This window comes from Hyaena hyaena, unplaced genomic scaffold, assembly GCF_003009895.1.
Source record: "Hyaena hyaena isolate Hyena2069 unplaced genomic scaffold, ASM300989v1 scaffold_55, whole genome shotgun sequence".
In the NCBI taxonomy this organism is placed as follows: domain Eukaryota; kingdom Metazoa; phylum Chordata; class Mammalia; order Carnivora; family Hyaenidae; genus Hyaena; species Hyaena hyaena.
In genome coordinates this window covers 2300281-2315030 of record NW_024080687.1, presented here as the reverse complement: position 1 = coordinate 2315030, position 14750 = coordinate 2300281, and the positions used below count along the sequence as shown (strand labels likewise).

Here is a 14750-nt window from a genome sequence, read left to right as displayed (position 1 = left end):
CAAAAGTAGGAACTAAGACCTGGTCGATTATTATGGGAAAACTGTCCTGAGATTTACCACTTGTTAAAATCTGAAAATAAAGCATATTTAGGCGCACTAAAACATAAAAAAATAATTTAAAAAAACTACACATATGCCACTGGATTACTGTAAAATCAAAGTGCAGAAGTGAAAAGTCCTCTCAAAATTATGAAGCACCATAAAGAGCAATATATGATAGTAAATATTCTTCCACCATTCATTCACTGAGCAATTAGTTTTCTTAAAAACTATTAGGAGTAAGTACTTCCTAACCAAAATCAGTTTGATTCTAATTAGCACACATAAGAAGCTACAAATGTTCATAAGGAAGACCCAATGATCAAAATGACAAGTTGTCGGCTCTATGTAGCGAATCGCCATCTTAATATAATTATCAAAGACTTCATATTCATGGACAGAAAAACTCTTCTCTACAATATACTATTTCCCGGCACATTTTCCTCCACCAAACCCGCTTCTCTGTCCAAAATCCCGGTTCTGTACAACACTACTCTTCAGTTACAGAAGTTCAAACGCTCCAAGGCATTTTTGATTCACCAGCTCTCCTCCTGCCTACCTCCATGCAGTCTGGTCCTGGCATATTTTCTCTCAATAAAGCAATTCTAATTCAATCCCCTCCTTTCAAATCTCACCTTAATAAATACCTTTACTAGAATATCTTTTATACCCATCTCCCACCTTTCTAATTAATTCTGCATACCAGCTCGAGTACTCATTCTAAATATTGGTTACTCCTTGGAGCGCCTGGGTGGCTCAGTCAGGTAAGGGTCCAACTCTTGGTTTCGGCTCCGGTCATGATCTCACAGTTTATGGGCTCAAGCCCTGCGTCAGGCTCTGCGTTGAGAGGCATGGAGACTGCTTGGGATTCTCTAGCTCTGCCCCTCTGGCACACTCTCTCTCTCTCTCAAAAAATAAACAAACATAATAAATAAATAAGCATGCAAGTAAGTATTGGTTACTCCTCTACTCAAAGCATCCAATATCTCTCTGTCCCCTGGAGGACAAAACTTGTCTAAAATCAGCCTCCTTTCCCACAGCGGTCAAAGCAAACATCCAGCATCTCCCAAACCATCCCAGGTTCTTCTGAACCTCTGGCCCACAGTTCTCCCGACTGCAGTACCTCCTGTCTCCTCTCCACCTATCCAAATCCCCACAACCGAAGATCAAGGTCTCCAAGACACCCCAGATTCACGACCTTCAGGAATTCTCCTTTCCCTGACATTTAATGTTTTCATTTACTAATTCTTTTAACATTAAATATTTTAGTGCGCACATATCACTTTAGTTTATTAATGAAGTTCCCCAACTAGTGGCAGATGACTGCCCCTCCTCCCTCACAGAGAAATGAAAGGCCCTTATTTACTTCCTCCCTCCTCTCTCCTCTACCAAAGCTCCTGTATCTTCTCCTGACTCCCTCCTTTTACAATATAGGCACTTTCTTCTTTAAGGCCGATGCACAACCTGTGCTTTGGCTTATCCATTCGTATCTATTTACCGGGCACCTACTACCAACCAAACACTTTTGCGAAGAGCTAGGAAATGTGATAGTGGCTAGGCTAGACAAAAGAAATATGCGATAATGCAGGAGACGAGCATATAAATACCATATGAGGTAGTGACAAATACTATGAAAGCAAATTAAACAAGCTGTTTTCAACCAGGAAGTGACATTTAATAGAAGATCTGAACGAAGCTCAGGGTGGAGCTCTGAAGAACTTTCAGGCAAAAAAAACAGCAAAGTACCAAGATCTTGAAGCCAGTGTGGCCTGAGGGAAGGGAACAAAGGGGATAAGCAGTAGAAAATAAGGTCTGACAGTTAGTAAGAGGCCAGGCGATAGAAAGCCATCTAGGCGATGAAGATTAAATTTTAGTTGAATATAATGTGAAGCTAATACAGGATTGTAAAAAGGGAAGTGACTTGAAATATTTTAGGTTTCAAAAAGATAATTCTGGCTGCCATGACATTATACTAAGAAGAAGCAAAGGTACAAGCAAGGAGACCAGTCAGAAAGTTATCGAAGTTGTATAGGCAAAAGAGGACGGTGGCCTCAGTTAGTGGTGTAAGTGGAGATGGTAAGAACTGGTCAGACTTCTGGAATATATTTTGAAGACACAGCTGATTGTCGATGGAGTAGATATGGGGTAGGAAAGAACAGTCAAGGAGGACTCTGAAGTTTACTGTGAAATTTGGGGCCTTGAACAACTGATTGGATGGTGTGCCATTTATTGAGATCATGAAAGCTGCAAAGGGAAAAACAAAGAAACCAGGAGTTCAGTTACACCACAGTAAGTCTGAGACAACTATTAGACATTCAAGGGGAGGGGTGCCTGGGTGGCTCAGTCGGTTAAGTGTCCGACTTCGGCTCAGGTCACGATCTCACGGTTCGTGGGTTCGAGCCCCCCATCGGGCTCTGTGCTGACAGCCAGCTCAGAGCCTGGAGCCTGCTTCAGATTCTGTGTCTCCCTCTCTCTCTGACCCTACCCTGCTCATGCTGTCTCTCTCTCTCTCTCAAAAATAAAACATTAAAAATAAAAAATTTAAAAAAAAAAGACATTCAAGGAGAGATGAAATCCTGCAGAAGTTTTGTGATAGATGGTGTAAGTCAGAAAAATGGACATAATTCATGGCCATGGGGTTGTGCTAAGAAGGATAATTAATCAATATATTAGCATCTGATAGTAAGGATTAATCATCTCTCAAGTTCAGTTTCTCCATCTGTCAAGAATAATTTCTGCCTGACTCAGAGGAAATGTTATAAAGAAGATAGTGGGTACCACATAATGGGTATCCAAAAAATATTTGAATTGAAAAGACTATCAAAACATCTGTGAACTATGAAAATTCCCAATAGGCAGATATAAACTGTGCATTTACATATCCTGGTTGGCTACATGAGCAGTTATTTTTTTTTTTTTTTTAACTTACAGACATAGGAGCACAGTCAAACTGCTCGGAAGCCTGTGAAAGTTGTAGTATTATGTTTTTCTTCTTTAGTCTCATATTAATGTAGGATTCTATTTCAAGTGCTTTCACATCCAGTAATCTCTTAGTGCAATACTGAGATTCAAAAAAAATCTTTAATCTTTGGAAATACGGTTCCTAAAGTGCACTGCCGATGTGTCTGTCAGATCATCCTAAAATACATAACATTCAACCCCTGACAAAACGGCAAGCTTACTTTTCCCATATGAAAACACTGTTATTTTTACATAAAATATCTTATAATTGAGTGACTTAATAGTTAACTTTTCAGATAAGGGCAAAATTTTTTAGTCAATTATACTTTCAATAGTAAGTGTATTTGACAAGGATGTCAAAAAAGGAGCTCTCTTAAACATCAAGATTCTTTCCCACTCTAGATTCACATTCTAGAAATATTTAACCTTACGAGGAGTCTATTTTATATACAAACAAGTCAATAAACTATCTGATGTGGTTAAAAGCACAGTTCATGTGACTAAAAAGAAAAAAGGAATTGGAGATATACTATAGATATGTAAAAAAAAAAAAATCGATGAATTTGTATAAGCCTTTCAGAGTTTATAAAGGGTCTTTTGCCTGTACTACGTCGCATTTTTTCACAATCACCCACAAGGCAAGTATTATCCCCACTACCAATGAGGAAGCAAAGAGTAAAAACTGGGGAAATGTCACAAATCTAACAAAAACCAGGCTTTGATCCCAGGTAGCTGACAACCTGAAATATTCCGTCTGTGTCCATACATTTTTTTAACGAAAATTCACTAACCTTCTCTGATTCTAGTGCCCTAGGTTTTTTTCATTTGTAAACGATGCCCATTTCCTTTGACACACTAAAATAATGTGAAATCACTGAGAAGTTGTACACATAGTAAGTAGTCAGGGGACTTGTGGTTAAGTTGTCTTAGAGACTTTGCTAACTTGAAAAGTTCACGAATTCTTTGCTTACAAGTAAATCTCAGGCAGACGGATAAACAATTATAATAGACAAAACTACAACTATACCAATTGGCGGGAGGGGGATCAAAGACATCTGAGGTTCAGAACTACAGTTTGAATAAAACTAATTTCATCCAAATCCCTCATTTTTCAGGTGAGGAAACTGAAGTCCAGAGGGGTTTCTTGAACTGCCCAAGGACACATCACTATTTAGTGACACAGCTGGGACTAAAACTGAGGTCCCCTGACTCCCGGTCCAGAGTTCTTTCTACTATCCCACAAGGAACATACAAATAAAAGTTGATCCTAATTAACTCACAAGACCTCCACCATGTGTTTGTCATAGTGAACTTTGTTGTGAAACATCTGCCTATGCCGACTCACAGTTTAGCAGTAAATGGCTACACTGTGTTAATTTTATTCGTATAGTATTTTGTTGCATTTATAAAGTGCACTCACATAGATTATTCCAATTTATGCCCTCCGAGTTCAAAGAACACACCTTTTTTTTTTTCAGCAACTACTACATACCATATGCCAGGGAGTATGCCATCTTCATATTCATTACCTTATTCAACCTTCAACATCCATTAACTATCAGCCAGGTATTATAAGAGGCAGTAGTATAACGCAAAAAAATGGACAGATCCATTCCAGAAAGTGAGAGCCTCATCAGTATCACCTATTGCGGGGGAATGACATGCCTGGATAAATAAATGAGATACAGCATTTAGCACAGGAGATGGAATACATCAAATGCCCATGAAAATGTTGGACCTCCCTTAGCGGTATGTAGTTGTTAGTGTAGAAAATATATTACAACCACATCACTAAAGCACCGTTCCCAAGACTTACAGTCCTGTTAAAGAGAGCAACCTCAGGTAGAGCCTATTATACTCTATACTGTTTTACAAATAAAATTAACAGCTTTTGCAGATTTAAGATCAGTCTTTACCAGAGGTAGTAAGTGGACAAGGTGAGACAAAACCAATTAAATGAAATGTCTGTAAAGTAAGACAATTTATGTAATTCTCTTCTGTAGTATTCAACAATCCTGTGAGAAGGCTGGAATTAGGTGATATATTAATTCCATTTTACACATGAGGAAATTGAGGCTCAGAGAAGTTAAAACACCTTAACTAAAGTCACAAAAGAAGAATATGGTAGAAAAGGGCTAAACCTAGGTTTAGAATCAGTCTCATGTACTCTCTGCACCTATCCACAATGCATCTCGGAACATCAGTATCTCTTCCAGATGATGTTATTCAATAAGCTTAAGGCTAATTTTTATTTATTAGCTTAACAGCTAATATTTATTGAGCACTGACTTATGTGCTTTGCTGTACCCAACACTGCACCCGACACATCACATGGATTAACTCATTTAATCCTCAGCAGAGTGAGAACTCAAACCAAATGTGTTTGACTCTCAATAAAATATTTTACTTACCACAGTAGAAGTTAAACTAATAATCATGCATTTGGCTCAATTATTTTCCTTTATTATAGAACTGTAAGCAAAATCCTTCTTGGACATTCTAAACATAGATTTCTTACTGACTTCACTACTCAACTTCACCATAAAATAAAATGGGTATTATTTTCAACAAGATTACTCAATCTTCTGATTTCATTGACAAGGCCTAAATTTCTTTGCAGCCTCCTAGCCCAAAAGATCACTTATGTAGAGAAAAGCAAAAATCACACTGCCCAAGATTTCCATCCAGTATAAAGAGAAAAGCAAAAATTTTTAACTTCAGTAGTTTATATGGACACGTCACTTGCTGGCCTTACTGCAGATATCTCACCTATTATTTACGCACACAAACCATAATTCTCTCAATACTTTAGTACATTTGTGAGATTGCAGTATGATTAATTCCCCTAAAAATTACATATTACAAACTTCAACAAGCAATATGACTAAAAGCAGGATGGCCATATTTATGTGATACCAACCACGACATTTTTTATATAAAAAGGGCTCTATCAGGATAAAGAGGCTCTAAACAATGACTGTCCCAGAAAAGTTGGATTTTACAGTCACCTTATATAAGAGCAACTCATTTTATTTTATTTTTTTTTTAATGTTTTTTTTTATTTATTTCTAGGAGAGAGATAGAGACAGCATGAGCAGGGGAGGGTCAGAGAGAGAGGGAGTCACAGACTGAAACAGGCTCCAGGCTCTGAGCTGGCAGTCAGCACAGAGCCCGACGCGGGGCTCGAACCCACGAACCGCGAGATCATGACCCAAGCGAAAGTCGGACGCTTAACCGACTAAGCCACCCAGGCGCCCCAAGAGCAACTCATTTTAATTTGTATGTTACAGGATATTCTACTGTGTAATTCATGGCCTTTAAGTTTTTGGCCCAGATCTAACGATTATCTTCAGCCTTGAGATCAAGTGCACCAGGCCAGAGTTAAGGGTGGTATCTATAAAGAAAGTTTTTTGGGTTTTTTTTTTTAAGTTTTTTCCTCAAACTTAACTTTATAGACATTTGCTTAAAAAAGGAAGAAAATCTACATATCAAAGAAATCTTACCAATATCACCAAATTTCAGACTTCTCTCTTCAAAAGTTTTGAATATTGATAACCACAAAACTACTTCTAAAATGGCCCAATGCTCAAAGATTACTACTATAAATGATCAACTTGCTTTATTACACAAAAGGTTATGAAAAAAACACTATCTTCCAAATGGAAAACAACTTTAGAAATAACAAAGAAAAAAGTAGCAAAGTTTTCACTGAAACTTAACCACAGTGATAAGAGATAATGGAAAGCCATAGTCACAATATGGTAAAATACTGATTAAAGGAAAAACCAGCTAGTATTCTTATGCCTCTCTAGATGAGTCTGGCATTAGCTGTACAACCCAAGGAGTCAAAAGAATAATTTGCTTTAATTTGTCAAGCTGTAATAGTACCAAGAGACCCATGTTTTGAATTACAGTTTGAGCAAATGGCATTATATTAATATAATTATTCCCTAAGGCAATAAATGTTCCAAGAATTGGCTTCTTTGACTTAAAACTCAACCAAATCAAGAACTTGAAGGGGTCTCAAAGTCTAGATTCTAGGCTTAAGCTGCCCAATAAGGGAGTGACTAGCCACTTGCAGTTATTTATGTTTAAATTAATTAAAATATAATTTAAGTTCCTCATGCACAAGCCACATTTCAAGTGCTCAGGAGCCACATGATGCTAGGGGATACCATATTAGTAGAGAATACAGAGTATTTCCATCATGGTGAAAAGTTCTACAATATTGGACAGTGCTACTATGGGACCTAGGCTGCTCTTGATCTTTGCTTGAATACTCCCAGAAATTAAGAAACTTGGAACAATGAATTAAGTGCAATGAAGTGCATTTTCTTTTTGCAAAGTACCATAAAAAAACTGTTCCTCATATTCAGTGAAGTCCAGTCTCTTTGAAACATCCACCAGAAATTCCAGGAGTTCCATCCTCAATTTGGTCTTTAAGTAAATGTCTGCACAGCTTACTCAATTCCGTTTCCAAAGTTCTGACTCCTAACATATACTGAGACCCTATGTCCTTTCCTCCCCTATAGAAATATACTAATTTCTTTCAAACAGCTAAAAATTTGTATTAGCCTCGTGGGAGTTACGCTAGTTTAGTAACTAGCTAGTTACCCACGCGTACATTAACAATACATGTAAGTAACTGTTAGTATCGCCTCTGCCAGATACTACATTCCACTATTCCTATGAATCAACTCTCTTATCAGACCGTCAAGTGTCTTGATTTTTAATTTAGAAAACAAGAGCACAGTCCTTCTGAATTTCTTAAAACATGAAGACTAAAATTAATGTTAACATGTAATTTGATCAGTGCCTGATCACTGTATAACCTCGTGCAATCCTGACAATTCTGAGCTAGGCTACTACCACCCCCAGTTACAGACCAGAACACCCAGGCAAACGCAGGCTCGATAATTTCCGCAGGGGTCACAGATGTGGGCTCAGCCCACAGAGAACAGAGCCGATCTTTTTCCTTTTCCTGGATGCTCCGCTTCCACTAACGCAACCTAACTCTTCTTCCGCCCCGCCCATAAAGCACTTTCCTTCTCTAAGGAGTCTTCCCCGCAAAACACTACCTAGATGGGGCGCGGAAGGTGCTTCTTAACACGCCCCGGCCACGCCAGCTCCAGCTCGCCTGCCCAGCTTCCCTCGCCCCACGCCCACCCGCCGACGGGGAGGAGTCAAGAGCCAGCTCCACGGTCGGCGGGAGAACCGGGTGCCGAGCCGCCCAGCGCCTCACGCTACCGCCCTTCCTTCAACCCTAGAGCGCTAAGGCCAATTCCTCCCCCGCGGCCGCCCGCGGGCTGGGATCAGGGCGGGGCTGGGGCCCACGGACGCGGGGCTCGCCGCGCGCCGTCCCTCCCGGCTCGCAGACCTCTCCCCGCCCGCCCCGCGCCGCGCCCCGCGCCCCCTACAACCTCTGCTTTAAGAACACTTGTAGGCACGGCTGCGCGTCCCGCGTGGAGAATGTGGGGAGAGGTGGTGCGGTTTCTGCGGCGGCGGCCCGGGGCACGCTTGGAAAGGGGCGGGGTGGAGGGCTGAGAGTGTAGAAAGGGAGAAGGTGGCTCGGCGGGGGCAGGGGTGGGGGTGGGGGGGGGCACAAGATGGCGTGAGCCCGACTCTCCGTGGGGCGGGGGCTGCGGAGACGGAGGAGGGAGCGCCGCAGACGCCCCCGCCACTAGCTGCGCGGGCTCTGGCGCATGCGCGCTCTACCAGGTGGCCGTGGTCTCCTTTCCCGAGCAAGCAACTTCCGCCACGCTCGCCGGGGGCGGGGCGTAGTGGAGCGCACCGCAGCCGCTTTCTCTGCTGTGGGCCCCCGCGGTCCGGGCGGCGGGCCTGAAAGCGGTGCCTGCTGGGAAAAGAGTGGAGTTGGTCGGAGAACCGAAGGGTGTTCGTGGGCGAGGCCGTTCTTTAAGAGTGGAACTGAGAGGGCTAGGATTTTCGAGGGCTTGGGGGACCGGCACTGGAAGTTTGTTTTCAACTTGAGGGCAGGGATTGGCCCGAGTAAGGTTCTGTCCAGGAATTGGGGTGAACGGGGAATCTTAGCCGGATTGTGCTCTTAGAGTGGGGAGGGGAAACGGAGAGCTCAAAAAGGCCTGCCCCTCCAAGGGACCTCGGTGCCTGGGGTGTGGACATGGAACCCGTTCTGGACAGTAAGACACCAGCCCTTCTGCAGGCTCACGCACACCAGTCTTCGGATAGGCGGTCGGAGATGATGGTGCGCAATGAATACCGCTCACTCCCACGGCCAGACTCATTTTAACAAGTCAGGAATTTAACGACCACGTTTTTATAATGAAAATCTGCTTCTATTTCAAGGAGGGGGGGAGTCACCCTATTTTTATTTTTCCTTAGGATTTTGGCCTGTTGCTCATTTTTAAACCCTGCATCCGCACTACTAAACTGCACGTCCTGTGCTCTCAATTTGAGTGCTATACATGGAGTGCTATAATACAATCGTCAGTTACTTCAATTGCTTTCAATGTATATGAAGTCTTATGTTTTAACATTCTTTCCAGCTGTTTAGGGAGAAAAAATTAGTGATGCTTACATTTGCTCCTATGACGTCAGACATAAAGTATTTCATAGAGATTCAACTACAAACCTTCAGTCGGGTTTTTAAAGCATTACTGCTTGTTATTTTCCTACCTATGAATATTTGTGTTCTGAAATAATCTTTCCTTCCTACTTGCTTACATTGTTTAAAATGGCAACTTCTTTGACGATTTCCTCTAGATCATAGTTGACTCTTGTGTGTTTAGCTCTCTGTAATCTCCCCAAGACTTCACTATTTGCCAAAACCTTAAAGTTCTAAAATAATATATTTAGGATATAAAGACCCGCCATAATGTGTAAATCAGACTTAATACAATGTTGGGCAAAGTGTAGAGCATAAGGAAGGGAGAGTAACAATTGTCACCAATTTTTTACGAAGGAAAACTGATATACACAGTAGTTGAAAAGCCCTTTTAAGTACATTACCAAGAAAATAATTAGGAGAAAACTAAGAGAAGAATTGATATTACATCTAAGGAAATATAACCCAAAGCAGATCGTTTCAATTACAATTACATTCAGTAAATGTTGCCATAGTACTTACATGGGAGTTTTACCTGTATCACTTGGAGGCCAGATTTGATCTAGCTTTTCAAAATAGAACACAGATCTTAGTCTTTGGACTGGTATCTAATCTACATATAATCACACACAACAGGAGTGACTGAAAGTGAGCCATTGAGAACAGAAACTGGATTAAACCAGACACTGGTAGAGGGAACTTTAAAATCCACCCTTAGGAAATCGTGAATTGTGCTGTCGGCAGAAATCTTAGCTTTGAAGTCGCAGGAGTTATCCTAGTGTTCCTGCCTCCTGGAATCTATTACAATTCTCTCTTTTTTTTTTTTTATGTTTTTTATTTATTTTTGAGAGAGAGCAGGGAAGGGTCAGAGAGAGAGGGAGACACAGAATCCGAAGCAGGCTTCAGGCTCTGAGCTGTCAGCACAGAGCCTGAAGTGGGCCTCGAACTCACAAACCATGTAATCATGACCTGAGCCGAAGTCCCACACTTAACCCACTGAGCCACTCAGGTGCCCCTACAATTCATTTTCAAAATTTGACTTAACCATAATTTTATGGTTGAAAAAGCTGTACACGAAGGGTCAAAGTATCTTCCATTAGATATCGAGTATCCTAAACTATCGACACTATTAGGGTATCTTAATTGTAACAAAGCTAAAACAATGACTCTCTTGCTGGAATTAAGACTTTCATGACTACCAACTCTCAGAAAAATACATGATTTCCAAAGCATATGGAGAAAACACCAGGAGACCAAGTAAATGAATCACACCACAAAAATGTCTCTGTCCCTTAAACAGAGCTGTTAAAGGAAAATGAAGCATTGTTACCATATATGCTCACATTCCTCTGGCCTCATATAGAGCACTAGTGCAAAAAGAAAGTGTAGATATCTAAGTAGAAAGCCTCTTGACATCCTAAAATGATTAGGTTAGGTAATAAAAGAAACCCCAATTCTCCAAATAGCTTTGGAGACATATTTAGAAACATTTCTGTGATGAGCTGGTCTCCTCTCATGCAGGTGTCACAAGGACGATTCACTTCAGGTGATCTGCAAAATTCTTACTCTTATGTGATACACAATTTTTATTTATTAGGATGCTTGTGGAAGTTCTTCTCATCTTTCAATTGTTTTCTTCTTTGCTCTCTCTGCCTTAGATTTCTGACACTTATTTTTTAATAAGTTTATTTATTTTGAGTGAAACAGAGACAGTATGAGTTGGGGAGGGGCAGAGAGAGAAGGAAAGAGAGAGAATCCCAAGCAGGCTCCACACTGTCAGCTCAGAACCCAACACGGGGCTTGAACTCGTAAAACTGTGAGATCATCTTCTGAGCCAAAACCAAGAGTGGGTCACTTAACCAATTAGGCCACATGGGCACTCACGTGTCTAATGCTTATATAGTCACCATGGATATAAACTGGCTAGAACTGCATATTGTTTAGAACTGCATACTACATTTGTTTTATTCAATTAATGTTTTGATAGTAAGAACTATTTTTTCAACTGTAGCTTGCTTTACTTTTAGAAGAAGTTGCTCCAGCCAGCTCTGTGGTACTTGGGCAAGTCACTTAACATTGTTGGGCCTCAGTTTTCATGTCTGTAAAGTAAGGTGATCAAACCAAATAAACTAAAACCTTGCAGCCCTAAAACTCTATACTCCTTCAAAACAGGAATGACCAAAGGATGGATATTAAAGTGGTACAAGATAATTTCAGCATTCAATCAATGTATTTGTGCTACCAAAAAATACGGAATATTCAAGGCTCGTGCTGTAAGTTGACATGGATATTCAACAGATATAATGCACTGCAAAAGAAAGACCAACATGAAAAATATACACTACACCAATCTGTAGAAATACAGGAGGGCAGTGCATCGCATAATTATTTGGGGTGTTATCATATTGGCTTCCAATGCTTTCTCATTACATTCATAGATTTCAAATTAGGAAGAGCAATTCAGTGATGAGAGAAGGAATGTTAAAGAATTACATTACTGAGCAGCTTGTAAAACTATAATCATGATCCATCCTCTTTGGAACCTCTCAATACAGATTTAACACTCCAGGATCTTTTAAAATTAGTCTTTGGCTAATGATCACATTTTGAGACTAGAATAGAAAAGGAATCCTATAATACCAAGGTTGCATAGAGCCCCTGAGCTCTCTTGACACATGGAAACTGTATTGCTTTCATTCCCATTGAATTCAATATGTAATCCTCTTGATCTAGAAGCAAACAACTTCTACTTTTCTCCCCTTGAAGACATGGTCTATTCACTGAGTGTAAGTGATGGGTGCTAGTTAGTTCTTTCATTCAATAAATAATTGCTGTAAGCCTACCATGTGCCTGACATTATTCTAGAAGCTGTAGATACAGCAGTGAACAAAACAGACAAATAGTCTGTTATGCCATCATCAAACATAGTAGGAGTAGTTGGACAATAAGCAAACACCTAAATAATGTAATATGTTAGAAAGCCATGAGTGTAACAGAACAGGAGGAAAATTTTTATACAACAGGGAAGGGATAAGCAATGAGACAAAGCACAAGAGGAATGAGTGAGAGACTTGTTCATTTTTAAATTGGGCAAGCAGGATAGGCCTCACTGAGAAAGTGCTGTTTGAATAATGACTTGATGAAGGTGAAGGAGATCTCTGCAGACATCTAAAGAAAGAGCATTCCAGTGAGAACAATCCATGCTAAGGCCCTGAAGTGGAAACAAGCCTGGTAAGTTGCAAGAGTGGGTAATGACCCATTGTAAGCTGGAAAACAATGACCCATTAAAAAAAAAAAAGTGTAATGTGAGGTCATAGAGGTGAGGTGAGATGGTAGAAGGCCTGTGTGTCTGGGAAAGGGAGGCTATTAGCAGAGGATTGACATGATGTGCCTTAGACTTTAAAGTAATTACTCTGGGGGCTCCTGGGTGGCCCAGTAGGTAAGCTTCCGATGTTTTGTTTCAGCTCAGGTTATGATCTCATGGTTCGCAAGTTCAAACTCCACATAGGACTCTATGCTGGCAGCATGGAGCCTGCTTAGGATTCCCTCTCTCTCTCTCTGTCTTTCTCTCTGCCCCTCTCCCACTCATACTCTGTCTCTGTCTCTCAAAAATAAATAAATATTGAAAAAAATAGTCTGTACAGTACAGGTCTTATTGTAATAACCCAGGCAAGAGGTGATGGTAGCTTGCACTAAGGTTATTACAGTAGTCTCCGTAAGACATCGTTAAATTCTGGATATTTTTTCAAAATCAATATCATTTACTGACAGATTTGATTTGGGGTTCTAGAGAAAGAGAGAAATAAAGGATGATTGAGGTGTCCTGGGAAACTGGAAAAGTGAATTTGCCAGTAACTGAGATGGGAAAGAATGGGGATGGATATGTTGGGTAGGTGGGAGAGATCAAGAATTCAATTTTAGGCATAAATAAGTATTAAGCACAATGTTTGTATAATCTATTGTTTTGCCTTAATAATTAAATTCTTATGGAAAGAGAGGAAAGTTTGCATTTGTTCTTTAATAATCATTTAATTAATTTCTAATCCTGCTCACATAATAGAGGTCCATTTAGTCCTGTATAACACTTGTCAAGGAGTATCTTACTTTTGTTTTAAGAAGATGTGAAGAAAGCTCAACATCCCCTTGTTAAAACAACAATAACAACAACAACAAACCTCTCTTTTGTTGTTGTTCTATCAATGCCTGACACCAAGGTGGAGAATTCAGTTGACACAAATACACAGAACATCCATTTCCTCAAAGCATTTTTTTTTAATGTTTTATTTATTTCTAGGGGAGAGAGAGAGAGAGAGAGAGAGAGCAGGGGAGGGTCAGAGAGAGAAGGAGTCACAGACCGAAAAAGGCTCTAGGCTCTGAGCCAGCAGTCAGCACAGAGCCCGACGCGGGGCTCGAACCCACGAACCGCGAGATCATGACCCAAGCGAAAGTCGGACGCTTAACCGACTAAGCCACCCAGGCGCCCCTCCTCAAAGCATTTTTATGGAAATGTTTAGACGTAAAACTGGATCTATTTCAGTGAATTATTTGAACAACTGCCTCCATTCTGTATTACACATGTACGTGTATTTATCTGTCATGTGGGGACACAGGGCCAAAAGTTAACCAGGGCCATGAGTGAAATATACCACAGTATGGCTAATCCAACCTGCTATTCCTAGTTCACACTCTGAAGCTGGACGCAGTAAACCTATTCTGACTAAGGAATGCTCAGATCAATTGCTAGTGATCAGGAAACTATACCAGCCAGGTTTGATTAAGTTACTTTAGTTTTAGTTTAAGTTTTTAGTAGATGCAGCATAAGCTGCATTTTCTCTTTCTAGAATATATTTTTTAAAGATTTTTAAAAGTTTATTTTATTTATTATTTTGAGAGAGAGAGAGAGGCAAGGGAGGGGCAGAGAGGGAGGGAGAGAGAATCCCAAGAGGGGCTCAAACTCACGAACTGTGAAATCATGACCTGAGCCGAAATTAAGAGTTGGATGCTGAACCAACTGAGCCACCCAGGTGCCCTCTTTCTAGAAGACACTTAAAACAGCTTCATTAACTCAGTCAGGTATAGGACAAAAAAATATGGACTTTGTTGCCACTTATAAGCCATGATGCCCCAGCCAAATTATTCAATTTCTCAGAAAATAAGCATCTTTCACTAT

At 40.5% G+C, this 14750-nt stretch overlaps 2 protein-coding genes across 4 annotated transcripts in view; one reads left to right on the top strand and one right to left on the bottom strand.

The window, feature by feature from the left end:
- LOC120231217 (runt-related transcription factor 2-like) overlaps positions 1-4290 on the top strand; it is a 51163-nt gene extending 46873 nt beyond the window's left edge. Inside the window, exon 3 of the mRNA XM_039231174.1 lies at positions 4116-4290. Coding sequence (XP_039087105.1) covers positions 4116-4258 — 143 coding nt within the window. The 3' untranslated portion in view covers positions 4259-4290. The remainder of the gene's footprint in view (positions 1-4115) is intronic.
- Positions 1-14750, bottom strand: part of SUPT3H (SPT3 homolog, SAGA and STAGA complex component) — a 554087-nt gene that overhangs the window by 503459 nt on the left and 35878 nt on the right. For 2 of the 3 annotated variants that reach the window (XM_039231171.1, XM_039231172.1), the window contains exon 1: positions 8421-8571. The exons of the other annotated variant lie outside the window; for it this stretch is intronic. The gene's annotated coding sequence lies outside the window, so the exon portion shown is untranslated. Of the gene's footprint in view, positions 1-8420; positions 8572-14750 lie in introns of those variants that run through there. 3 annotated transcript variants of the gene reach the window in all.